Source organism: Cajanus cajan, chromosome 3 (assembly GCF_000230855.2).
Source record: "Cajanus cajan strain Asha chromosome 3, NIPB_CcT2T_4, whole genome shotgun sequence".
Lineage (NCBI taxonomy): Eukaryota > Viridiplantae > Streptophyta > Magnoliopsida > Fabales > Fabaceae > Cajanus > Cajanus cajan.
Genome location: NC_138519.1, coordinates 39,930,414 through 39,958,211, shown reverse-complemented (window position 1 = coordinate 39,958,211; position 27,798 = coordinate 39,930,414). Strand labels below are relative to the sequence as shown.

Here is a 27,798-nt window from a genome sequence, read left to right as displayed (position 1 = left end):
ATACTCCCCAATCGTACAGAATAACTGAGCCTGGAGAGGCTTGCCGAAATAATACTCCCCAATCGTACAGAATAACTGAGCCTGGAGAGGCTTGCCGAAATAATACTCCCCAATCGTACAGAATAACTGAACCTGGAGAGGCTTGCCGAAATACTACTCCCCAGAGACTTCTCAGCTTACACTCTTGGACCAAATCCCCAGTAAGAGCTATCAAAGCAAGATCAGTAAGATCCCCCAATGGAAGCAATAATCGTCCAAACGAAATATCCGAGTCAAAGGACTCAGACTTCCTCAGTGGAAGATAGCTTTCCAACTCGAGCAACGAGTGAAGCTAAGCCTGAAGAGGCTTTCTAAATAATACTCTGGGATACATAAGATCCTCAATCCCCATTCGCCTACTCAGAGGCACTCCTTCAAAAAGAGAAAAATCAAAAAGATCAATAACCATTCCCCAAGCAAAATCCGGCACTCAGCCGAACACCGAACATCAAGATCATTCGCCTACTCAGAGGCACCCCTTCAAAAAGAGAAAAATCGAAAAGATCAATAACCATTCCCCAAGCGGAATCCGGCACTCATCCGAACACCAAACATCAAGATAATTCGCCTACTTAGAGGCACTCCTTCAAAAAGAGACAATCCAAAAAAGATCAATAATCATTCCCCAAGCGGAATTCGGCATTCAGCCAATCATTGAACGTCAAGATGATCCGCCTAACAGAAGAGGCTAATCAAAATCATCACAATAGAATCCCCCAGCAGATAACAGCCTACGCAGAGGCAATAAAACCAGAAAATCAAAAAGAGTCACCCGAATAAGGATAACCGGGATACTCCACCAACGTCGAAAGGACGACAGCCAATTATAAGGCATCGCTCACCTCAGGAAGAGCATCTTTGTGTCTACATCCCCACGGAATTAGAACTTCCCAGTGGGCACCAACTACGCAATGGAAAGTTGGGACACAAGAACCTATGAGTAACTGCACATCCCCTAGACGGATCCCTGCGTTATCCAGCCCTCAGCGGCATCAAAATCAAAAACAACCGTCGAAGCAGCATCGTGGACTGTGGAGACAAAATCATCACAATAGAATCTCCCAGCGGATAACAGCCTACACAGAGGCAACAAAACCAAGAAAATCAAAAAGAGTCACCCGAATAAGGATAACCGGGATACTCCACCAACGTCGAAAGGACGTCAGCCAATCATAAGGCATCGCTCACCTCAAAAGGAGCATCTTTGTGTCTGCACCCCCAAGGAATCAGAAATTCCCCAGTGGGCACCAACTACGCAATGGAAAGTTGGGACACAAGAACCTATGAGTAACTGCACATCCCCTAGACGGATCCCTGCGTTATCCAGCCCTCAGTGGCACAAAAATCAAAAACAATCGTCGAAGCAGCATCGTGGACTGTGGAGACAAAATCATCACAAATCCTTGGAGAGGGCAAACTCACACTGCCAACGTCGTCAGAAACACGGAGGCAGACCCTGGGGAGGGCAAACCGTAGACCCTGGAGAGGGCAAACTCACACTGCTAACGTCGTCAGAAACACGGAGGCAGACCCTGGGGAGGGCAAACCGCAGACCCTGGAGAGGGCAAACTCACGCTACCAAAGTGACCAGAAGCACGGAGGTACGCAACCCTGGGGAGGGCAAACCGCAGACCCTAGAGAGGGCAAACTCACGCTACCAAAGTGACTAGAAGCACGGAGGTACGCAACCCTGGGGAGGGCAAATCGCAGACCCTGGAGAGGGCAAACTCAGCTGTCAAGGTTGTCAGAAACACCGAGACAAAGCCTGGAGAGGCGGTACTCAGCTACCCCGTCGTCAGAAACACGGAGGTATGCAACCCTAGGGAGGGCAAACCGCAGACCCTGGAGAGGGCAAACTCAGCTGCCAAGGTTGTCAGAAACACCGAGGCAGAGCCTGGAGAGGCGGTACTCAGCTACCCCGTCGTCAGAAACAACGGAGGTATGCAACTGCCAATGTCGTCAGAAACACAGAGGCAGAGCCTGGAGAGGCGGTACTCAGCCACCAACGTCGTCAGAAACACGGAGGTGTGCAACTGCTAACGTCGTCAAAAACACGGAGGCAGAGCCTGGAGAGGCGGTACTCAACTACCGAGGTTGTCAGAAACACCGAGGTATGCACGAGCCTGGAGAGGCGACGACTAATACTCAACCTGGAGAGGCTACTCAACAATTTTCCACCGGAAGACACTACATGTCTGAAGGATGGCTTATTCCCCGGACAATTGGGTCAACTCCTTTACTTGTCAACCGGTACACCAAAAAGCCATTTGACTAAGTAAAGGGGGGGCAGCTGTAGACCCCTAAAATTGTCCGGGTCGGAAATAAGACTCGAAGACTCTCAAAGACCGAAGGAAAGTCAGCCGGAAGGACTCTTGGAAGACCCTGGAAGACCCTAGGATGATTATTCGTAGGTTTAGAAGTCTTAGAGTAGCTTAAAATAAAGATGTGGGAGGATTGAAGCTCAATACGGCCTCCTAGAAGTTCAGTACGGCCGTACTGAACAATTTGAACTACAATACGGCCGTACTGAAACCAATACGGCCATACTGAAGTTTTTGAACTTCAGTACGGCCGTAATGAAACCAATACGGCCGTACTGAAGTTTTTGAAACTTCAGTACGGCCGTACTGAATTCAATACGGCCGTACTGTAGTTCAAATCTTCAGTACGGGCCGTATTGATGTCAGAGGCCGTACTGCGCCTCACTCCTATATATAGGACGTCATTTGGACGTCATTCCAGACATTTCCACACATCTGGACACCTTTTGGACTCTCTTGTTGAGTAATTATGGGGTTTTTGAGCAGTGTTCTGCCCTAGAAGTCTCTCCGAGAGCCGATCCGACGAAGTTCTTGAGTTCTGAGCATTTTGCTTGAGGATTCGAACTAGTCGAAGGGAAATCTTTCTGATTTCCATAGTAAAAATTAATTTTTAGGGAAGGAGCGAGCAAGCGTGTAGTGGGAAGGAGTGCCAAAAAGCCTCCTATTATTTGAATATATAAAAGCACGCTTCAAAGGTTTCTTCTTCAAAATCCTTCCTTTTACTGCTTTCTGATTGTTGCATCGCATGTTTAAATTATTCATCATGTAGATATCTTGTTCATAGTTGTTTCTAATAAATAGGGGTAATTTAGTAATTTTACACTGTTATTTATGAAATAATCCGTCATAGGGAACCCGAAAGGGGCGTTGTGGGGTGCTAACACCTTCCCCACACGTAACCGACTCCCTTACCCAACTCTGGTTATAATGGCCAAGGTTGATTTGCGAAAATCAATTGCCTTATCCCTTTTTCCAATGTTTTGAGTAAAACATTGGTGGCGACTCCAAGAACCCTTCTTTTTGCGAAAACCACTAATCCATGGAGGGTCCCGCTTGGGATTAACATGGATTGGTGAATCATTTAATAAAATTGTTAGTTCGATGAGGTCTCAGTTTGAGAATAAGTCGTTCTAACAATCCATCATTTTTCCAAAACTTAAAAAGAGTCCAACCATTGTCGCGAATGCCAAGGTCCATTTCGGCGGGTGGCGACAACACCTTATGTGGAAAATATTCTCTCTTTGTGAAAGGTGAGACTCATGAGGTTGGCTTCCTAGAAGTCTTCTAATCATAAGAAGTTGACCATCACAAGGATATGCACTTTCAATTGGATGGTCTTCCTCACTTGATTCACTATCACTTGAAGTAGTGGAACTAGATTCATCATCACTACTATAAACATCTTGCCCTCTCAAAATCATTACCTTTTTAGTTGGGCATTGAGAAGCTATGTGGCCTCTCCCAAGACATTTAAAGCATTTGATGTCACTAGTCTTACTACTAGAAGTGACAACATTTTTATTTTTCTCTTTTTCATTTTCTTTTTCTTTTTCAAGACCTTTGCCAAATTTCTTAGAGGAATCATATTGATCCTCCCTCTTGTAGTCTTTCTTAACATAAGAGCTAGATTGAGTTTTGCCTTTAAAAGAGCTTTTTCTCAAGTTTTGTTGTTCCACCCTTATACAAAGTTGGACCAAATCATCAAGGTCCCTATAAGGGAGTAACTCAACCTTATCTCTTATGTCAAAATTGAGACCACTTAGAAATCTAGCAATGGTCAATCTTTCTTCCTCCCTTATCCCAACCCTCATGAGATACAACTCCATCTTTTGCCTATACTCCTCAACACTCATATTCTTTTGTTGGAGTCTTTGGAGCTTATCCATAAGCTCCCTACTGTAATAAGAAGGAATGTGCCTTCTTCTCATAGCACTCCTCAATTCATTCCAATAAGTGATGGGAGGATCATTGTGAAGTCTTCTCTCTCTTTCCAAGGATGTCCACCAATACATGGCTTGTCCTTGAAAAGCTAGGGTGGCTAGAGGAACTCTTCTTTCCTCACCTACTTGATGACAAGTGAAGATTTGCTCCACTTTCATCTCCCAATCCAAGTAGGCGTCCACATTTTCTTTTCCATGAAAGTAAGGGAGATCAACCCTTGATTCCCTCACTTTGGGTTCTTTAATGACTCTTCTAGGATGGGGTTGGTAATATGCATCAAGGTTTAGGCTATCCTCATTTTGGCTAGGAGAGTCATTGGAACTCTTTGTGGAACCTTTTGAGGAACTTTTTTGACTTTTGTTTTTATGTAATTTTTTTAAAAGTTTTGCTTCTTGTTGCTTAATCTTTTGAATCTCTTCATATAAAGCAAGAAGTTGTACTTCTCTTTCAATCTTTTCTTTTTGTTTTTGAAGTACCTCTTCAGGCTTCCAAAGTTTTAGTGCTTCAACCTCCTTGACAATTTTTCTAAAACTTTTAGGAGTATCAAAGTCACTACTACTTGGAGAATGATGACTCATGATTAAACAATAAGAATTTGTATGCTATGCAAAAAGGTATAAAATGTTTTTGGGATTTTCTAGGAATGAAAATAGCACTTGGAAGTCTAAGTGTACAAATTGCACTATCAAGGGAGGTGAGCTACAAAGAGCCACTTAATAACCAAGCCTTTTCAAGTGGAAATCACTAAACTCCTTTGTGGTACTTCCAATTCCCCAAAACTTTTCACAAAAATTTTGAATGCTTTTTCACAATTGGTTTGTTTTGAAAGCTAAGCTAAACATGAACAATTAAGAACTACACAATTCTAGACGTTTCAAGGCAGCAAAATAAAGCAATTAAAAGACAAGGAACTTAAAGGAAGCAAGATAAGTAACTAGTCGGGTTCCCTAAGTGGAAGCTTGAAACATATGAAATTTCCAAGCCACTTCCACTAGTACTACACGTGAGTAGGCTACCAAGGAGTTAGATATACCTGACCAGTTTCTTAATACTCCCTCCAAGCTTTACAAATTGGTTTAAAATACAAGAGATTATGGCAAAAATGTAAACTAGCCTAGAAAGCAATTAAAAGGTGGCTTTAGTGACTAATTAGTGACGGATTTTTGATGTTCAAATTTCCTACACTTATTCAAGTGTTTAATCCGCCACTAATCCTTCAAATATGATGCTCCTGGACCTGCAAAAGAAACACAACAAAGAGGTTAATGGTGGCTTCTTCACAAGATGAAAGGAATGGTCACTCAAGTGAAGGAAGTTTAGGAAAAGCTAGGTCACTAAATTAGGTCAAATTTTTGTAGTCTTAGTGTCCAAACTTTTCCTACTCTTTGTTGAGCAATGCTTGATCCTTGAGCAAGGATTTGAGGCCACTTCCAGCACAGGGAATTTAATGAAAGAAAACTAGACAAGCAATAAAGCACAATTTGGAAAGCTTATACCAAAAGTAAAGAGTAATAAGTGTATATGACAAGACACAAAGAGGTTCAACAAGTAAAACTGAAAATTAAGACTCCAAATAAAAGCTAGCACTCAGTTAGGAAGGTTCCTAGATAGGTACTAGAGTATATGAACAAAACAAAAAAAAATTGAAAGCAATTGGATAAGTATAGAACAAGTAGTAGTCAAAAACAATAACAAGGAATCAAGTGAATTTTCTCCAAGAACACCTCACGGCTTTTGCATTTTAAATTGTCTTATATATTTTTTTTAATTCTTTCTTTTTCCAGTCTCAAATTAAGACTCCAGAGAAGGTGTTTGCCTTTTGTTTCAAATTTTTCTATGATTCCAAGCTATAGAAACTGAGACTACAAAAATTAGGTCAAAATCCAAGTGAAAATGAGAAACTAGTGCACTAGTCTTAGGTTTTTTTGTATTGAATTCTTTTTGCACACTTTTCTTTTGAACTTTAGAACTTTTCTTTTGTTTTAGGCTCTGTTTTATCTCTGTTTTCAGCCTCTAATTTTTTTTTTAAAATTGAATCTACAAGAAAGAGTGCACTAGAAATAGAATTAAGCACTTGAAATTTTGAGTCACAAAAATTTTTATAAGATTTTTCAATGGAAAGTGATTTGAAAACTCAAGTACACAATGGAAACCTAACTCTAAAGAAACTTGCTAGGACTAATAGCAAATTATGAACACAATAAGGTAAAAGAAAAAGCACATATAGGTAGGCACAAATTAGAGCAAACCGAGAGCAACATGTAGACACAAAATTCAAAATAAAACTAGGTTAAACATGCTATTCAAGGAATTTGCAACATATAAGGACTAAACATGAACTTCTAAGATAAAACAAGATTAAAAACCAAAATCTAATGCATATGCATGAGGTCCAATCACGGACACATACAAGAATGGAGAGACTCAAAGAAAACAAAATATAAGCACAAGCAAAAAGGTCCTAATTCATGTTGATTGTGAAAGAAACTCAAAAACAATCAACCAATGGATCTATGGAACACAAGAAGATTCAAAACATATAGATCCACAACGAAACTTAAACAAGACAAGAAGAACACATTGAACACAAATTTGGGCACAAAAAGATGAAGCACTTATCTCCTTGAAGAACCTTGCTCTTGATACCAAAATTGATGGCAAAGGTAGGAAAAGTGAATGTAGTTCTTCTCCTATTCTTCACCTAGCTCGGATCCTCTTCAATGGAGATGCAAACCGAATGGAATGGAGGCTTAAGTAGATGGAGATTTTCGGAATGGAAGGAGGTTAAGCTTAGAAGGAAGTATCCAAGCTCAAGCATCAATGGATTGTCCACTTCAAAGAGAAGGAACAATGGTGAACTCCTAAAACTAGAGAGAAATTCTCGGTGACTTTGAGGGAGAAACTTGTCTCAATGGCCCTCAAATTTCTGAATATTCAAAGTAAAGTTTACAAGGTGTGAAGAGGCATTTAAAAGGATCCGGAATCAAGCACTTGGCGCCTAATGTGAAAGCCTCACATGTGGCGCCAAGTTTTGAATTCAAATTTCAAAAATTTGAATTCAAAACTTAGCTCACATGTGGTGACCGGTCACACTTAGAGCTAGGTGCATTTGGCTTTGAGTCACACGTGTTCAGCCAAGGTGGCGTCAAACATGTGACTCAAAATGTAACTTAAATGCATCCTAAATTAAACCTAGTTTAACCTAATCCAATTAGACTACAAATCCTCCTTAAACCCTAATCTAATGACCTAAATACAATGGTCAAGAAAATACAATGAATAGGAAAAATTACAAGAAGAAGAATGAGCCTAATATTGGGTATCAAAAGCCCAAAGCTCAAGAAGCCCAAAAATAAGCCCAAATACAAAAACCCTATTCTATGGTCAAAATACAAGACCAAACATCAAAGTAACTTCCTATACTAAGTAATGCAATAAAACATGGTGTTTATTCAAGTAATGTCCATGTAAGAAGCACCCTAGGCCCACCAAGCCCATTGGGCCCACTAAGCTCTGAAGCAGACAAGTCTTCATGTAATTTCCTGGCCATAGCTCTAGTGGTTGGGCCTTTAGCCCATGCTCTTCCATCAGTATCTTTTTAGAAGAACACAAAAAGTTACACCTTTCCATGAAATGATACAACCATGGAATTTTTATCTATAAATATGGGTGATTTTTCTTTTAAAAGGTTAGGAACTCAAATGTGAAAAACTATTACAAAAACTTCTTGGCCATAATCACTTGCAAATTCTTTAAGAGTTCCTTAAGGATCTTCATCTTGTAATATCTACTCTTCAAGAGAGACATTTGTCAAAATTATTCTATCATTCAATCTATAAAGGAGAAGGTGTTTTTCTCCTAGGTGTTTGTGGATCTCAACACAAGTAAAGAAAATTTCAAGGTGCTTGAGGATTCAAGTCTTGTAAGGATTACAAGGATAGTGAAATCTCAAGTGGGAGACTTGAGGACTGGACGTATGTAGAATTGGCCGAACCAGTATAAAATCGAGTTTGCAAATCCTTCTCCTTACTCTTTTATTTATTCCTTTGACTGTGTTTAAGTAGTATGCATCTTCATTCTTTACATATAAATTTATCTAAGGAATTGAATTTATAAGAAAGTAATTCGAAAACTTTTAAAAGAGAAAAACTTGAAAAATTTAATTCACCCCTTGCCCCATCTTAAGTTATATGAAGCTACTTGTCTAACAATAATGTCTTAGCCTTTTAATTCTCAACAACTATTTTAGTATATATTGTACTAGCCGTTATGATCTTTATCCTTATATATTTAGTACCTTCTACATTAAAATTTAATTTCTACAAAACTTATGATGAAAAGCTTACTTGAAAATAATGTTTTAAAAGTTGAATCAGTCATTAAACCAACTAGAGTACTAGATTAGTAAGTTATTCATAAATCATTAATTAAATCACATAATTCAATTTTTATATAGTTTTTTTAAAAATAATATTCATGTTAAATATATTTCATACCTATAGTTTATAATATGCCTTAGAGAAGCCTTCAAAAAAAATTTATAGTCAATATGACAAATTAACCAAATTATAAGCCGATTAAATTGTATAAATTAATATATATATATATATATATAATATAATTTTAAATTAAAAATATACTATTTAAATTATTTAAGTCAATTATATAATAATAGAACATCATACTTAAATGGTCACCAAAGTATTAAATAATCACATTTACAAACGAACCTGTATATTCAACAAACTGCTGGTTTTACTAGTTAAACTGCAAAACCTGTTGGCTGGTCCGGTTTACATCGGTTTATAAACAATCCTCTGAAAAACTCGAACCAACCGTGTCTCCGGTTAATGATCCGAACGATCGATCCGACTCAAATTTGCAAACTATGTTCGAAATAGCTATTTAAAAAATAAATATATCAATTGTTCTTAAAAAACTATCAAATCCTGACATGACGAATGGTTACTTTAAAAGAAATACTATTCACTCAAATGCATGGTTCCCCACATCATTTGCAACTTTTTTAATCCTTTGGTCTAATCCTCGTTGAACGATATTGAAGATTAAAACTATAATTTTCTTAATAATTTAGTTGAAATGTATTCACAGTATAATGGTTATTTATAGAGTAATTCAATCATGGATTGTTATATAATTGAAAATTAACTTTGTAATAATTATTTTAAAAATCATGTAGTGATTTCTAATTTGATAATGTAAAAACCTTCACAGCAGAAGTGTATTAAAATTAAACTAAACCTAAAGGATAAAATATCAAAATGTCATGCAAATTGTAAAACTACACCGTCTACAAATGCATTGGCGGTAACACAAGTTGGAAATCTCGTACCATTTCTTAATCTTACTATTTATTGTTTTTAGATTTGTAGAATTCACTAATTTTAAAATCTTATCAATCATAACGCTGGCTATCCATACTGCCATATTGAAACATTCAAAATCCATTGAATAGTGTGATACTTGTCTTCTATACTTTTGGCCTGAAAAGATGAGATTGTTGATGCGTTACAACTTTGAAATAGCATATGTAGGCAGATTGTTGAACCTTTTAGGAAGCTCAAAATCTTCCCAATCTTTATCATCAAGCTTAGAGAAGTATCGATCAACATCACTATCACTAAGAAGCTCCAGTTTGGAAGGTTCCCACTGAAAAAGACATCAACACCATGAGAACCAAAAAACAATTTCAATAATACTAATTTAAGTGTAGGAATGTTCATGGTAAAATGGGAAACGATATAACATCAATGATCAATGGGGCTACCCACCTTTGGGTTCCTATCTTTATCTATCAATATAGCCCTACAACCCTGCAGTAAAGCATAACATTAAGCACAAGGCATGGAAGAAAAATAATCTAAAAGATAACCGTGTATAAGAATTCATCAGATAACCTCAAAGAAATCCTTGCTGTAGTGTCCTTTTAGAATATGACAAACAATCCTATATTCACAAACAAGGCACGGACCAACACCTAGGAGCCTTCCTTCTCTAATCTGAAAATGCCAAACGAAATTGAAAAGTTGTTATAATTACAATAATGATTGTCAGTCTGATGATGACGACGATAAAAATGAGAAGATAAGCAAGTTCAAATCGCTAGAAAAGAAAAATTACAATACAAATATTTGTTATCTCTATAGGACAGATATAAACAAAAGGTCATAGGTTGAATATGTCTGTTAGGACTACAGGGAAAGGGGGGTTAGTCAGGATAGTTAGAACATTAATGAGTTATTTAGTTAATTAGAGGGCTTAATTAGATATGAAAAGGGGAAGAAGGATAGAAGGGTGCATTCGTATCTTTTCATTTGTAAATCAAGTATTAGCTCTTTGTGAAAGGAGAAATTCTCTGAGGAGAGTTACCTCTCCTATTCTTTGTTCTATTGCAATCAAGAAATAAAATCCTTCTTTTTCTTTCTCATTTCAATTCTTGGATCCTAACAATATACTCATCCATTTCACATGTGTCCATAATAACAAAAATGTTTCCAACAACCAGCCTACTTCATGCAATGGGGGGAAGTGGGTTTGGAATATAAGGAGTAACAAATAGTAACAAGTTACAAAAATCGGGAATTGCTAACAATCCTCGCAAGAACAATATTTGTATTAATAACTTTATTACTTGTACGGCCCGTACACTTGTCTTGGGTATTTTCCTCTAACACAAGTTTTAAGCATCATTATTGGGAACTGTAGTCAATACTATTTCAATAAAGGCAATACTACTTTAGACATTCTTTTTCTTTTTCATAATTTTGTTATATTATTGATTCTTTGAAAGAAAAAATCTTTAATTCTTTATCTTTCTCCCTTAGTATGCAAGGTAAGTTCATTAAGAAACTTCTCTTCTATCCTGAAATAGAAAGAAGTCTAAATGCAAGGTATGAAGATGCTCCCTAGATCCTTGGAACAGTTTTTGTTGATTAGCTACAGGTTTTGGTAGAAGTAAAGGACCCAGAATTGTGGAATGCTCAATATATTTTAACACTTTGGTGATTTGATATCAACTTAACTGGATGAGCAATTTCTTGGGATACGATCTACTAACAATATTTTTAAAGGAAAGTCGTTTATATATATGTTGAGGGATTGGGAAGCCTGGCTTCATGTTTGGTTTGTTCTTTTTGGGTGTAAAGCCTTTTTCTTCTCTTCATTTTTTGAGGAATTCTTATCCTCTTAACTCTTTATTATTATCTTCTCTTTCTCTTGATCAATTCATTCCTTTACATATTCAAAATAGAAAAATGCTACAAATATACTTGAACAGTTGAAGATATAAAAGAGAAGTGAACTTTAGAATATACATAAAACATAACTTTTAATACATTCTGGACACATACCAATCTAAGAAAGACTTTAAGGCTTGTCGGAGATGCTTTCTTTAAGGTTTGAATAGTTGCAGAAATCCAACTGTCGGCCTTACTTGTAGCCTCCATCTCCTAAAACAGCAAGATAAAATTCAGGTTGCTAAATGGCAAAAGTTCATCCTTTATCATGCTGAAGGTTAATAATTAGATATTTTCAATAGCATAACTCAGCCCAACTTACAAGAGAAGATAATATTTCCTCAATTGATTTTCTAGAGAAGCATTTGTTGATCACAGCCATTCTGCAATGAGACACCACAAGAAGCAGAGATAAATGAGAAATGTACAAGACAAAGCTTGCATGCTCAAAACTAATAGAACCCCAAAACACTTCAGGTCTGATTGTATTATTGAAATAGACAACGGAGCTGATACAGCTCCTACTGACAAGGGTAAACAGCAAACCAGGGCATATAGCTCCTCCAGAGAGATTCTCCTAATTGCCTTATACTATTGTCCTACCACCTCTTACTATCTTTCTTAGTCCCATACTGATTCTAACAGAATTCCAGTATTCATGCCACGTCACTAACTAATTCTCCCTTGGTCCCACTTTCTTTCTTTCTACTAGAATAAACTCTCCAAAATATGGGCTTCTTTGGGCTGAACTCCAGCAACTGAACGACTTCCTGCCCTGCGTCAATCTGTGTTCCCACTTTCTTTCTTCTAGAATAAACTCTCCAAACTATGGGCTTCTTTAGGCTGAAGTCCAGCAACTGATCCAATTCCTTCCCTGTGTCAATCGGTGATTTGCATGTACTATTGAAATCTATAATGGGTATAAGCAGAGAATATGGGTTTCTCAAATGTTCTGAAACTGAAAACTAAACTACTCAACAGAACCAAGTTAGACAGCTGCCTTATATAGAGAGAGAGGAGGGTCGTTATCACTCAGTTACATAAGGATACCCCGTGACAGTTGTAACTGTCTTAACTAACACTAACATATCTAACTGTAACAGATAAACTAGTATTAGCTGTACTACCTGGCACAACCTGACCAGGCATAGCTGACAGGCAGCTGAGACCAACACTAGAAGAGGGGGACACATGGCAGTAATGCAGGAGAGGATTCTGTTATGAGTGGAAAGTTGTTGCAGGGGAAAGCAATGATTACATGAGTAGATGCCGAAAAAAGACGTTAGAAAAGAATTTTGGTAGTGATTAGGCTCAGGACCTCCAACCCCTAGGAGTTAGAGATATTCACTGCTCACTATTTCTGTGCTGTCATCACTGCTTTGTGTGTGTATTCTTCTTTGGGTGATAGTTTTGTTTCAGTAGTTTGTGGGTATTTCTGAACAGTGTCTGCTTCATAAGCCATAAGAAATAGACCCTTTGAGATTGTGCAGGATGCACTTGACTGATTTCCAATGAGACTCAATAGGCTGCGACATGAACTGATGGACTTTGTTAACAGTGACTAATTTCAGGTCTGGTTATGGTTGTGTTGAATATCTCACATCAACTAGTAATAGGGTCAAAGCAATGTATATAAGTGGGAGGGTAATCATCACTTTAAATCTGGTTTTGTGAGGTTGGATTAAGCCCAACTCTGCTTACTAAGATAATATCAGAGTGTATCATAGCAATTGTTGTTGGGTAAATGTCCAGTCCTATAATCTTCACGTGTTCAGCCATCGGTATGTGAAAAGTGTTGGAGATTTTACATCGACCATTGATATAGACAAAGTATTGTTTATATAAGTGTTAGACAACCATCACCCTTCAAGTCAGTTATGTGATGTTGAGTTAGGTACAAATTCACTTTTTTAGAGGTTGCAAACTGCAAGGAACCAATACAGAGTCAGGTCTGGGGCATAATCAGAACCATATTTTGAGGGTTTGCAGCCACCTGTCGTGGGAGAGGAGATGCCAGTGACATTCATCATATCGGCTATATAGCAAGGAGATCTCACATGGGCTTGCTTTGAGACAAAAGAAGTGAGCAACCAGGTAGATGTTCTGATACCATAGTAGAAATTTATAGTGAAAGACAGATAGAAAAGCGCAAGAGAATTCTTAAATGTACTGAAAACTGAAATTACTTGACTGATACAAGTTAGGCTGCGATCTTATATACAGAAATAGATGAGGGTTATAACCACTCAGTTACATTAGTATTCCACAAGACACCAAGTGGGAAATTGCTTTTGTTGTTGCTGCAGTTTTGTGTGTATGCTAAATTATTTGTGTATCTATTGAAGGATTCGATTCTTGTTTGTGTATATAATATGTTGTATTTATTTGTTACATATCGAGAACCAACCTGTGATAAACACTGTCCTCTTTAAGAAAAGGTTGCTCTGAGTACTTATTGATAATTGCAGACACTGCATTTGGATCACTAGTTTCCACTTTGCATAATGCTTCTTCCAATAAAGACAATTTCTGCGCAATGTATGATTATAAAAACCAGAGTTGAAACATCACAATAGTAAGAAAAAATTATTATGCATTATATAATCACAAAATGTGTAAGAGAGAATTAATATGCATTATAAAATCATAATAACTTTCCAAAAAGAATACCCAACATAACCGATTGAAATCAAGAAGTTTAAATTAAGATCAGCTTTTGTCATCTTTTTTTATTCTTAAAATAAATAAATCTTCCAAGTAGCTAGGTTGGATAAAAATCTTATGAAAAGCGTCTCTAGGTAATAAAATGTTATACCAACTCTGAGGTGCATTTGAAAAGCATCTATGACTTCCTAACATTTAACCATAGATATTTTTGTGACATACTTACAACCCCCAGGCCTGACTACAATTGGTTGACCATTATGTTTCAAAACTGCACTAAATCTTTCTGCGTGCACGTTTTTTATGACTAAGTTTAGGCATGTAATTACCAAATTCGAAAGAACCCACAATCATAGTAGTAGGTAGCCTACCGATGAAGGAACAAAATGTGTTGCAAGACCACAAGCAAGCATTTCTGCACCATCCAACCTAGCACCTGTAAGACCAACATATTCTCCTGCAATTTGTTTTCCAAAGAAATGAGAAAAGGACGAAAGGTGTGTTTGAGAATCCTGAAAAGTTGTTGATATTATAATAAGAAGTGTTCAAACAAAACAATATCATCAATATTACAATCCAAATCCAACAAGGCAAAAAGATAAACAATCATGAAAATTCAAGAATCCATCCCCTCTTCCCTCCCCACCCCCTCTTTCTATCTCTGTATGTGTTTGTTAATACACTAACAAAACAGTAACACATGAAAAGTATGCAGGAGACATCACAATTGACAAGAACAATTAAAAGATCGGGAAATAAAGTAACCTTAATACAAAGGAAACCAATAAGGACTAATTAACTTTATAGATATAAAATGCATACCAAAAAATCCGGGTAGTCTAGACAAGAAATATGAGGCACCTACATCGGGAAACAAACCCAAAGCAGTTTCTGGCATTGCAAAGACCTGAAAACACTAGAACATGTAGGTCATGAAGTACAAACAGAAAATTTAGATCATTTTGGACATCTATGCACCATCTTGGGGGGGGGGGGGGGGTGTATAATCAAAGTTGTTAGGATATTTTACTGATCGTATCAAAGTTGTTAGGATATTTTACTGATCGTATCCTTATCTTTTCGGTTATATTTTTCCAGTCTTGTCTATATTTTAATTTAAATTGGAATTATAATTAGATTGGTTAAAAAGTCTCTGTATCCAACTCTACCTATAATTCTCAATCTTTGTAAATCTGAATGATTATGAAATAAATTATCTTTGCTCCTCTAAACTACATTTACATAATAACATTCTCAACAAAAATGTACCGTATTTTCTGTAACAACACGAAATCTTCCATGTACAGATGCACCAGCACCACCTCCCATGACAATTCCATTAAGAATTGAAATCTTCAAATGTTTGCAAAAAAGGTAAGAAAAAAGGCATGTATGTCAGAATCATGAGTGCAAAACAAAGCAGAAAAAACAAAATGTAAATAAGAAAGAGTTACCTGGGGCTTACTATATGTTGCCATCAAGTAATTCAATTTATATTCGGTATGGAAAAATTTTGCACCAAACCTCCAGTCACCTATTTTCATAGAAAATAAAAACTATTAATTTTTCATTAAAATTAAATTCATTTGAAAATTCATGCATTTGATGTTATTGAACTCTCGTACTAGCTTGGCATGTTGATATAAGGAATTTCAAAGCAGAACAATATTTCATATCAAAATAGCTTCGCTCTCAAATTAAGATTGTAGAAATCATCAAATACAATGTACACGAGAGTAGCATAAGGAGAGGCAACTAAATCTATTAAAAGGAAAAACAGAGACACCACCAATTTTACACTTGGGAAAACAACAGGAAAATCATTTATGTGCTTTCACCCAACAGCTTAAGTTTCTGAAATTCCTTATGACAAATGACAGGAAATCGTTTTGTTTGAATTTTGTGAATGGGTTTAATTGATGAACCAAAAATGCATCTAAGGTTCTGAAAAGACTTGGAGCAAAAAAATGAATATTATTGATGATAATTCTGAATACTGTCCTTTTCCAATATAATATATATAGATATTTTGCCTGTTTGGTAGCTACTAATCTTAATTCCTAATAACAGAGAAATCTAAAAAAAGAAATTACATCATCTACATTGTACTATAACAACAGCTCACTAAGTTGCAAAATAAAATTAATAAAAATAAGATAAGATAAAATCAATACAAGAATGTAACATGAAATGATATTATAAAAGCCTAGGAAAAAAGACAGCATTCACAGAAGTTCAATGAATATTATTTTTAAATCATGTGATCCATTAAGTAACAAAAAGAAAACATACTTTTACTTGAATCACGAGCAACAGCTGCAACATCACCACCAGCACAAAATGCCCTTCCATTTCCCTGGTATGAAATTACAATTTTGTTCTATCAGTGACCTGACCTCTCAATAATTATTAAAGTAAGAAATGCATACATTTACACATGTTACTTTTTCATCCAATCCAACAAGAACTAAAATTGAGATAATTGGAAAAATGGAAGGCCTGGAAAAGTATTATCATTAAGGAACAAATACCCACATTCTTACATGGTAGCCACTTTTTATTCTGCCTGGAAAATAATTTAGTCAGAATTCACTTTTCATAACTTTTCCCAACAAAATATTACTCCAGATTTTCACCAACAGATAGGTAGTCATTAAAAATAAAAATGCAACATTTGCACAGAATAACTTGCCAATATTATTGCATGTCTATGCAAAAATATTCTGGAAAAAACACCTGAAAAGACAAAAAACATGTACTACCCAAAGAAGGTTGATGGTTAAAGGCTTCCCTTTAAAAATTCTAGCCTTTAGCATCAACACAACTAGCCTCATGATTCTTCATAAATATCTTCTTCAGATTAATAATTTAAATTCTCATAATAAAAGTAAACTAAATTTGCATAGAAGATCAAATGGAATATTCCAACAGGGAAAAACAAATGAATACATCATCAAGTTATATCTGCAACCAAAGCATAAGCTTTTGCCCTTGCACTGCATTGAATGATTTCCAAAAATTTGCACACAAGTTTAATATAGCTTACTATAATTATCATATTTTAAATTATTAATCTGATGAAAATATTTTTAAAGAATCATGTAGCTGGGGTTCGTAGTTGAGTTAAATGATAGGTTTTTTAAAGGAAAGATATAGACCCTGAATGTTCTTTGGGGCAGTAGATTTTTTTATGCCCTCTTTATAGTGTCTTTCAAGGAACTTTTCTGTAGTACAGTAAAATTGAAGAGATTTTCTGTATAAATGTTTGTTATTTTAAAAATTACTACAGAGGCTACCTTATCCTCCTCCTAAGTGTACTCCTTTAATTATTGAAATTATCTTTTGCCAAAACAAGGGAAAAAAGTGATTTTTATGACTACCAGTTTATTGGTCAAAATCTGGAGTAACAGTCTGCTTCAAATGGAGGATGAACCCTCAACATCAAGTATCAACTCCTACCTCCACATTTCAGTCCCCAAATTTGGCTCCTGGCATCAGAAAAATACCCCCTCCCCCCCCCCAAAAAAAAATAAATAAATATGTTAGATATAATTTTATCTTATAGTCTTTTATCTTATAGTTTTTATCTTATGGGCCTAGGCCCACTACTTTGTATTTAAACACATCTTTTGCTTTGCAATACACAAGGAATATGTTCTCTTCATTCACCATCACTCTCAACATGGTATCTAGAGCCTAATCCTTGACCTCCTGGTGGACCCACTGTTCATCGGTGCCCGGAAAACGTGTCTCATTCCGTTTTCCGGCTACCCACCCTGTCGTGTCTCATTCCGACAATTTTTTCCTTTTTTTTAGGGTTTTCTTCGTCACTGCCGCCGCTGTCCACCGCCGCCGCCGTCGACTTTCCGGCCGGCGACCAACCCACCCAGGTCGCCCTGCTCCGGCGACTCACCCGCCACCGGTCGCGCGGCGAACGGAGATCGCACGCGCCCTCACGCGCCGATCTCCTCCTCGCGCATTTTTCTCTCTCCTCCACGCCGGCCGCCGCGCGTGGCGGCGCGTCCGGCCACCTTTCCGGCAGCGACCACCGGCGCCGGACTCGCCCAGACCCCCTCTACCCCGATCTGTGATTTGTTTTGTGATCGGCCATCGTTTGTCACGAGTCTCTTCCTTTTCGGGCCGTTTTTTTTTTCTCTCTTCTGTTGTTGTTTCTCTCTCCTGTTACAGCATCTATGTCTTCCTCTTCCGCTGCTCGGCCTGACTCTGCTATTTTCACTAATTATGTCAATGTCCCTCTTTCCATTGACAAGTTAGATGGCACCAATTATGATACTTGGGCTTCGGATATCAAGCTTTGGCTTAAGGGACAGGATTATGTTGCTCACCTTACCCAGACAGCTACTTCTGTTGATGAGAAAGATCGTCCTCGTTGGTTGAAAATTGACGCTCAAATTTGTAGTGTCCTTAAGTCGACCATTCATCCCTCCTTAAAGCAAATTTTTCGTGCCCATGAGACATGTGTTGATTTATGGGAACAAGCCCGAGTGTTATACACCAATGATACTCAACGTCTCTATGGTGTATGTCAAAATCTCCAGAATATCATCTCCCCCCGACGCCTTGATGGTTCCATGGCTGAGTATTTGGGCAAAGTTCATGGCCTCCTACATGACTTCAATGAACTTTTGCCTCCTGCTGACACTCCTGCCAAGGAACTAGAGCAACGCCAAACATTCTTTATGTTGATGGCACTGTATGGGCTTCCTGATGAGTACTCTTCCACTCGTGATCACATTTTGGGATCTCCGACCGTGCCTACCTTGAACTCGGCTTGGTCCACTCTGTTGCGTGTGCCCTGCAAGTCTTCCCCTGACATACCTTCTTCAGCTACCACTGGCGACTCCTCTGCTTTGGTTTCTCAACGTGATGATCGTCAGCGTTCTCGCAAACCGGGCAAAGGTCGTCCCAAGTGTGATCACTGTCACAAACTGGGTCACACAATTGACCGTTGCTATGTCTTACATGGTCGTCCCCCTCGCCCTGCTAGTGCTGTTGCCCACACTGCCTCTCCTGTCTCGACTGCATCTGGTGCTAACCCCTCTGACAGTTCTGGCTCTGGGCCCCCAGCTCTCTTCAATGACTTCCTTAAATGGTATGAAGAACGTCAAGCTTCCAATTCCACTGCTTCTGTTGCGCACACAGGTCCTTCGTTTGTTGGTCTCACTCACTCCACCTCTCTTGGCCCTTGGGTCCTAGATTCTGGTGCTACCGATCATATTTCTGGTAATCGGTCTCTTTTCTCATCTCTTTCTACCTCTGCTTATTTACCCTCTATCACTATGGCTAATGGTTCTCGCGCCACATCTCATGGTGTTGGTACTGTCCATCTTTCTCCTTCTCTCTCCATTGACAATGTCCTTTATGTCCCAGAGTCTCCCTTTAATTTATTATCCCTTAGTCGTCTTACTCGTTCTCTTGATTGCCTTATTTCTTTTACTAAAGATTCTGTTTTCTTACAGGACCGGAGTTCGGGACGGATGATTGGCACCGGATGTGAGTCTCATGGCCTTTATCACCTACGCACCTCTGCTCCTGTTGGTTTGGTGGCGGATTCCCCTACCCTCATCCATGCTCAATTAGGTCATCCTAACCTTGCCAAGCTTCAACATCTTGTACCACGTCTGTCTAAGTTGTCTCAGTTGTCGTGTGAGTCGTGTCAGTTAGGCAAACATAGTCGTAGTTCTTTCTCTCCGAGTGTTCACAAACGAGCATCGTCTCCTTTTGCTTTAGTTCATTCTGATATTTGGGGGCCGAGTCGGGTCCCGTCCACTTTAGGATTTCAGTATTTTGTCACTTTTATTGATGATTACTCTCGATGTACTTGGTTATTTTTAATGAAATCTCGTTCTGAATTATTTTCCATATTTCAATCTTTTTATAATGAAATTCAAACTCAATTTGGTGTTTCTATTCGTACTTTTCGTAGTGATAATGCTCGTGAATACCTCTCTCACTCCTTTAAAGCCTTCATGGCTTCCCATGGCATTCTTCATCAGACTTCTTGTGCATATACCCCTCAACAAAATGGGGTGGCTGAGCGCAAAAATAGACACCTAATTGAGACCACTCGCACCCTCTTACTTCATGGTCACGTTCTTCAAACTTTTTGGGGTGATGCTCTTCTCACTGCTTGTTATCTCATCAATCGAATGCCATCTTCTGTCCTCAACAACCAAATACCTCACTCTATTTTATTTCCCTCTCAACCTCTCCACCCCCTACCTCCTCGCGTCTTTGGATCTACGTGTTTTGTCCATAATCACAGTCCTGGTCTTGACAAACTCTCCGCTCGGTCTCATAAATGTGTCTTTTTAGGGTATCCTAGGTCTCAAAAAGGGTATAAATGTTTCTCACCCTCCCTTCGTCGCTACTTAATCTCGGCCGATGTCACCTTTCTTGAGTCTTCTCTCTACTTTTCATCTACTTCCTCTTCTCCTACACCTGTCCTTGCCCCTTCACTCTTACCTCTTGTCTTTGATACTCCTCCTGTGTCTGCTGTGTCACCCGACCCACCACCTCCGCCTCCATTTCAAGTTTATCATCGTCGGCAACGCTTCAGCCTTCCCATTGGACTCTCACCCGACTCTACTTCGGTGCCACCTCCTCTGTCTCCTCCGGCCCAACCACTTGAGTCTGACCTCCCTATTGCCCTTCGGAAAGGTAATCGTTCTACTCGTAATCCTTCCCCTCATTATATTACTCTGAGTTATCACCGGTTATCCCCCTCCCAATATACTTGTCTCTCTTCTCTTTCTTCTGTGTCTATTCCTAAAAATGTAGGTGATGCCTTGGCCCACCCTGGTTGGAAACAAGCCATGCTTGATGAACTGTGTGCTCTTCAGAACAATGGTACTTGGGATCTTGTTTCTCTGCCTCCTGGGAAGTCTGTGGTTGGATGTCGATGGATCTTCACAATCAAGGTTGGTCCTGATGGCACCATTGATCGACTCAAAGCTCGTTTGGTCGCCAAAGGTTATACTCAAATTTTTGGATTAGACTATAGTGACACTTTCTCTCCTGTTGCCAAGATGGCCTCTGTCAGATTATTCTTAGCCATGGCTGCTCTTCGCCGTTGGCCTCTCTATCAACTGGATGTTAAAAATGTCTTTCTTCATGGGGATTTGCTTGAGGAAATTTATATGGAGCAACCTCCTTCCGGTTTGGTATGTCGTCTCCGCAAATCACTTTATGGTCTTAAGCAGTCTCCAAGGGCATGGTTTGGTAGATTCAGTACTGTAGTCCAACAGTTTGGTATGACTCGAAGCGAAGCTGATCATTCGGTCTTTTATCGACATTCCACTGCTGGGTGCATCTACTTGATAGTGTATGTTGATGATATTGTTCTCACTGGTAGTGATCATCATGACATTTCTCAGATAAAACAACATCTTTGCCATCACTTTCAGACAAAAGACCTTGGTAAACTTAGGTATTTCTTGGGGATTGAGGTAGCGCAGTCTACAAATGGAATTGTAATATCTCAAAGAAAGTATGCATTGGATATTTTAGAGGAAACTGGGCTAATGAATTCCAAGCCCGTTGATACACCTATGGATCCTAATGCTAAACTTCTACCAAGTCAGGGGGAGCCTTTCTCAGATCCTGAGAGATATAGAAGACTGGTTGGGAAATTGAATTATCTCACGGTAACACGTCCTGACATCTCTTTTGCGGTTAGTGTGGTGAGTCAATTTCTCAATTCTCCATGTGCAGGACATTGGAATGCAGTCATCCGCATTCTGAAGTATATCAAAGGTGCTCCAGGAAAAGGTTTATTATATGGCTACAACAATCATACCCAAGTTGTGGGATACTCAGATGCAGATTGGGCAGGCTCTCCCTCTGACAGGAGATCCACCTCAGGTTATTGTGTCTTTATTGGCGATAACTTGATTTCGTGGAAAAGTAAGAAGCAGAATGTAGTGGCAAGATCTAGTGCAGAAGCAGAATACCGTGCCATGGCCTCTGCTACGTGTGAGCTTATTTGGCTCAAACAGTTGCTTAAAGAACTGAGATTTGGCGATGACTCTCATATGTGATAACCAAGCTGCCCTGCATATTGCCTCAAATCCAGTATTTCACGAGAGGACCAAACACATTGAAATAGATTGTCACTTCATTCGTGAGAAGATTTTATCTGGGGACATTACTACTCAGTTTGTTAACTCTACTGATCAGTTGGCAGATGTCTTCACCAAATCATTACGGGGTCCTAGGATTGATTATATTTGTAACAAGCTTGGTGCATATGATCTATATACACCAGCATGAGGGGGAGTGTTAGATATAATTTTATCTTATAGTCTTTTATCTTATAGTTTTTATCTTATGGGCCTAGGCCCACTACTTTGTATTTAAACACATCTTTTGCTTTGCAATACACAAGAAATATGTTCTCTTCATTCACCATCACTCTCAACAAAATAAATAAAACTTAAAGAAAACTACTATATGTATGTCCTATACAGAAAATGGCTCACTTCACTATGGTCATCTTAAACGTCTGGATAATTAAACCAAATCTCTAAAACCACACTCTCAGGCTGTTCCAAACATCAAGTAACGCAACTTACACAAGTGCCAACCAGCCCAAACTCCCCTAAGCAACACATCCACATGCTCAATGTTGGATTGGCACAGTGAATAATGCCTAGTGGCTCCCACAGACAGAACAAATAGAGTTTAAACAAGGTTGTCAAACTCAAGTCACTAAAAAATATATAGGGGGAATATTTTTAGCATCATTTTAAATTAATCTCTACAGTATTACAAATTAGTCTTTCAGGTAAGTCACGGTTTAGGCTCTAAAAACTCTTAGAGGACCAAAGGACATGTTAATGTTTTTCAGAGTCTAATTTGCTTCTGCCAAAAAAGTTGAAATAATTTTGTAGTTTATTCACTGTCATTTCAATTCCAATAGCAGTTTATTGTTCCTCTCCCACAGATTAAATAAATAAAAATAATAAAAAATCTATTGAATGTGCTCAGCAAAAGGATATTACCTTCACGACAACCAATTTAATATCAGAATTTTCCTCATCTTCAGTTAAAATTTGGAGCAGTCGAGAAACCTGTAACAATTAACAAGACAAAAAAAAAATACCGACAAAGTTAGAAAATTGGAAATGGAATGGGAATTCAAACTTTTCCCAGACAGAAGAAGAAAATAAATTTTGGAGTTTAGAGAGGTATGAACCGCTGATTTTTTGATGGGCAACTAAGATTACTTACTTTAAACAAATCAACAATACGTTGCTGCAAAGTAAAAATAATTTATGAAAAAAAGTGACGCAATGAACAAATTAAAGTACCATATAAAAAGAGAGAGCATTCAATTGCTTAGGCCTGTTTAGCGTCAAAACTCTCGCATGTGATTTACGCTGCACCAGAAGCTGTCGAACAAAACGAAAATCAGTTAAGATAAATAAATCAATGTATAAAAAAAATAGCTAAATCAAAAGTATATCATTTTACAAACGTATCAAATAATGATAATAATAATTATTATTATAGATGCAGAAAGAATGAAGAAGTGTTTGTAGTCGACGCGGTTATAGAGAAAGAGAAAAGATGAACCTGTTGGGCTTCGGCCATGGCGCCAAAGAAGGTTGGTTTGGTTTGGGGTTTTCCGTGCTCTGGTCTTGGAGATAGAATAGAACCCAAAATATGGTGGTTGTTTGCTAGAAAGTATCACTGTTTTTAATATTCACCTACCTATCTAGAATCTATATTTAGTTATTAACCTTAAATGTGTTTTTAAATCACTTGCATTCGCATTTAAGATATATTTATTTTTAGTTATTAAATGTAAAAATAATTTTTATAATATTTATAATTTAAAAAATATTATTTTAATTTTTATATTTAAATTTTATTAAAAAATTTATTAAATATTATCGTATAAAATTTATTTAATATTTTATAAGTGAAAATATCACATTAATATTGTATAATTTTCTTGATTTGTCACTTTTAGATATATTAATGATGATCTAAAAGACTAAAACAAAATTCTTGAAAAATTACGAAGACTAAAAACATTTTTAAATTTAAAAATCCTAAAATAAATTTCTAACTAAAAATATATTAAAACCTCTATTGTATAATCTACTATGGAGAGAAAAAAAAGTTATTATCTCCCTTGATTAAAAATAGAGAAAATAAAAAATTATTTAGATAAGTTGTAAGATTATTCAAGGTTATATATAGTTATTGAAGCTAAAATGAAAAATATAAAAGTATACACTAATGAGAAAATCTCTTTTATTATTAGTATAAATAATAATGTTTAAACAAGAAACATAAATAAATATTTTTCTTTAGTATCTATTTTTCAAAATTAATTATATTTTAATTTTATGAAAAGTACATATTAATATATTTTTCATAAAAATGAGAATTTTCTAAGTTAAAAAATGAAATTCTTATGAATCTTTTACTCTTAGATTAATTCCTAAAATTTGAGAAACTTAGAAAACTTTTAATCTTTTGTTTTTTTTTTGGTAAATTGAAAGGGTTAAAAAAATTCCAATAAAGATCGATTAAAGTCACCAAAGTAAGGAATAGAACTTACATCAACTTACTATTAGAACAAAAAAAGGCATAACATTAAAAATTCTTAAACTTTCATAGAGAGACAAACCAAAACTAATTAACTTGTCGACAGGGCCAAAGCTAGAACTTTATTTTTCTAAACATACTTTCAAACTCGTTGAGGCCCCTACCAACCCCAAATTGCCATAAATAAGGGGATAGCCCCTCCCCAATTCATTCGAAAGTTAAATAAATATAGTTTGAAGAAATTGAAAACTCTTCGTCATTAGTCCCCTTCCAAGACACAACATCCACACCATGCTACATTTTTGGGGGAGGGATGGACCTAATGCAAGCCATAATTGATACTAAAAGAAAGCCACTAATAAGTTGGAAATTCCAGCCCCTTGTTTTTGTAGCAAACTAAGAAACAATTTTAAGCAACCAGTCCTTTAGGACTTTCCTTAACTTTACTCGCAATAGACTCCCGTAATCGAGTACCCAAGCATTTTGCCAACATTCTCCCTAAGCTTTGCTTTATCCTTACCTCATTCCTTGTCGAAACATTCTTGAAACTTAATCAATTCTTCCATTTGCATGTATTTCACTACTCTTTAACGAAACTCTTCCATAAAGAGTGTCAGCTTCTTGTACAGACTACCTAGGAAAGGACCTGGCTTCAAAGTTGTTAACATCTAGTGCAAATCGACTTCCTCAACCAAGTTGAGGATTTCAAAGGCTACCTTCACAAACCTATCCATGAAGGCTACCTTCACTACCTTGCTTAATGCTAATAAGAGCGATCAACATCATGGCGTGCGGCCAGCTAGTGCCAAATTGCATAGTGAATTAAAAGACTAGCATTCTAAAAAAGTGAATCAAGTAGGAAAGGAGACGTGTAAACCACTTTAGGGCTACCCCCTTTAGAGAATTAGAAAACAAACAACATATAATTGCATCAGTACTAGTAAGCATGCTAACATCTGAAGCATACAAATTAACATGGTCATTGGGGTTAAAGGTTTCATCATACTTGTCAAAGCCCATGTTCTTCCATCCCCTTAAGAGAGCTACCTCTATGATATCATTTGTGAAGGAATGCTTACAAATTCTTCAAGAATGGCATTAAAATGAGGTATTGATGTGGCAGCCTAGCGAGATGCCTAAGTAATCAGAATCCCCTTTGAGATTGGCACTTCAGATGAGGCCATGTTATAAGGAAAAATGGAATCACCTAAGGAGTTAGATGAGTCTAGCCACCAAGTATGATCGTTACCCCTAGTTATTATCTTCGTACTGTTTGCGATTGTTCAATCAATCATCACATTTTGGAGTTTTGTTGCTTAAGGATTGTCATCTTCTTCTCATGTTGTTTCTATTGTCGCTTGCTTTGCTCACAACATTTTTGTAGCTCCTTCTGTAATTCTAATAACATTCGAGTGTTGTTTGGTATCTATTGATTTAAGCTTGGTGACTCACTTGTTCTTACCATATGCTTGTTAATAGATATCATAAGAATAATTTTTCTATGGTCTATAGTGGGCGTCAAATGTACTTGTTGAAAAAGTACTTGTCCTCATCCAAAGTCTTTAGTCTTTAAATTAGTGGTTGTACCTATTAAGTCAAAAGGCGGTCTTGGATCACTTAAGTTTTTAATGATAACAAACAAAAGATTTTCCTCTAAACTAAATGAATTATCCACAAAGATATCCTATATCAAACGAAGTGTGAAAAATATATATTGTCTATAAGATGAAGAAAATTAGACAAAACATGCAGTCTGTCTCATTATGCATTAAACATATGCATCTAAGTGAGACTAACATTAAATTTCATTAAGTATTTTATTCCTTAACATATCGAACAAGAAAAAAGTCTTGGAACTCTCAAAATCTGTTAAAGAAGGAAAAGTCAATTTATTTGTTAGAAGCAAAAGGAAAAATTCCAAATATCATGGAAAAGGCTCTGTAAAGAACTGCTCTACGCTAACTTCAACTGCTCAACACTGACATTACTTCTGTCATGCTCGTTTTAGAAGGAAATGATGATAAGTAGCTCACTAGATTATATAAGAAATATATGCCTTACTGAAAGGCATTTAATGCTCCCATTAAATGTAGCAATGATAATCTCTATGATCAATAAAGAAGATAGATGAAGCAACTCATGAAGAAAATTGTGAGTTCAACTCAAAATTGTTACAATGATCATCTTCTATGAAGCTACTATAAAAGAATCAAGTCTTCAAGAAAGAAAAAATAATGAACAACAAAGAAACAAAGAAATTATACACATTGAGAAAATTGTATAGAGAAACATACTAAAATACACAGAGTAGAAAACTACAAAGAAAAACTTATGATAAATCTTGTATATATTTCTTTGTAGATTACTTGTGCTTTCATTACTGATTACACCATGTCTAAAAGAGACGAAACAATCTTGTAATCATTCATTACCTTTATTGTAAGGGGGTTGAGCTTAGAGATGCTTGTTGAAAGAATACTTAGTGTTAAGCCTGAAGAGACTTGTTTGAAAGAATACTTGGTGTTAAGCTTAAAAAGGCTTGGTTGAAAGGATACTTGGTGTTAAGCCTGAAAAGGCTTGTTGTTCAAAGAATATTTTGGTAGTTACTTAAAGAGGCAAGTCAAAGACTACTTAGGATTGAGCCAAAAGTGACTTGGTAAAAGAATACTTGTCACTTTGTTGAAAGTTAGTGGAACTCAATCTGGTTGGATTGAGAACTGGATGTAATCTTGGTGGTTGAGATAAATTAGTATAAAAATCTCTAATGTTTCATCTAACTCTTCTCCAGCGCTTCGTTTCATAAGTTATTTTCTTTTCACTACACAAAAGTGTGAGGTTTTGATATACACTTTTCAACCCCCCTTCTAGTGTGTCTTTTCTCCATAGTACCTACAAAAGGGACTCCAATGCCAAAGTTGGTGGATAATCGGAGTGTATGGTGTAATTGTAAGAGTAAGTGTACCAACTAAAGGTGAAATGTAGGTGTATATATATGA

The 27,798-nt window shown here is 37.1% G+C and overlaps 1 protein-coding gene across 1 annotated transcript; it reads right to left on the bottom strand.

The window, feature by feature from the left end:
- Positions 1 to 9,630: 9,630 nt before the first annotated feature.
- On the bottom strand, positions 9,631 to 23,975 carry LOC109799848 (3-hydroxyisobutyryl-CoA hydrolase 1). Its single transcript, XM_020360485.3, has 14 exons — positions 23,819 to 23,975; positions 23,554 to 23,634; positions 23,245 to 23,313; positions 16,514 to 16,577; positions 15,676 to 15,755; positions 15,491 to 15,574; positions 15,044 to 15,128; positions 14,593 to 14,678; positions 13,965 to 14,086; positions 11,880 to 11,940; positions 11,672 to 11,770; positions 10,220 to 10,321; positions 10,094 to 10,135; positions 9,631 to 9,971 (listed from the first exon to the last, which is right to left on the bottom strand). Exons 1-14 carry the CDS (start codon positions 23,834 to 23,836, stop codon positions 9,831 to 9,833), a joined length of 1,134 nt encoding a protein of 377 aa, XP_020216074.1. The 5' UTR covers positions 23,837 to 23,975; the 3' UTR covers positions 9,631 to 9,830.
- Between the last annotated feature and the right edge of the window lie 3,823 nt (positions 23,976 to 27,798).

Coding starts and splice junctions, on each gene's coding strand:
- LOC109799848 (XM_020360485.3), bottom strand. Junction 15,129..15,490: donor GTGTTGTTACAGAAAATACG/GTACATTTTTGT, acceptor TAGTGTTTTCAG/GTCTTTGCAATGCCAGAAAC. Junction 10,136..10,219: donor ACAGCAAGGATTTCTTTGAG/GTTATCTGATGA, acceptor GCTTTACTGCAG/GGTTGTAGGGCTATATTGAT.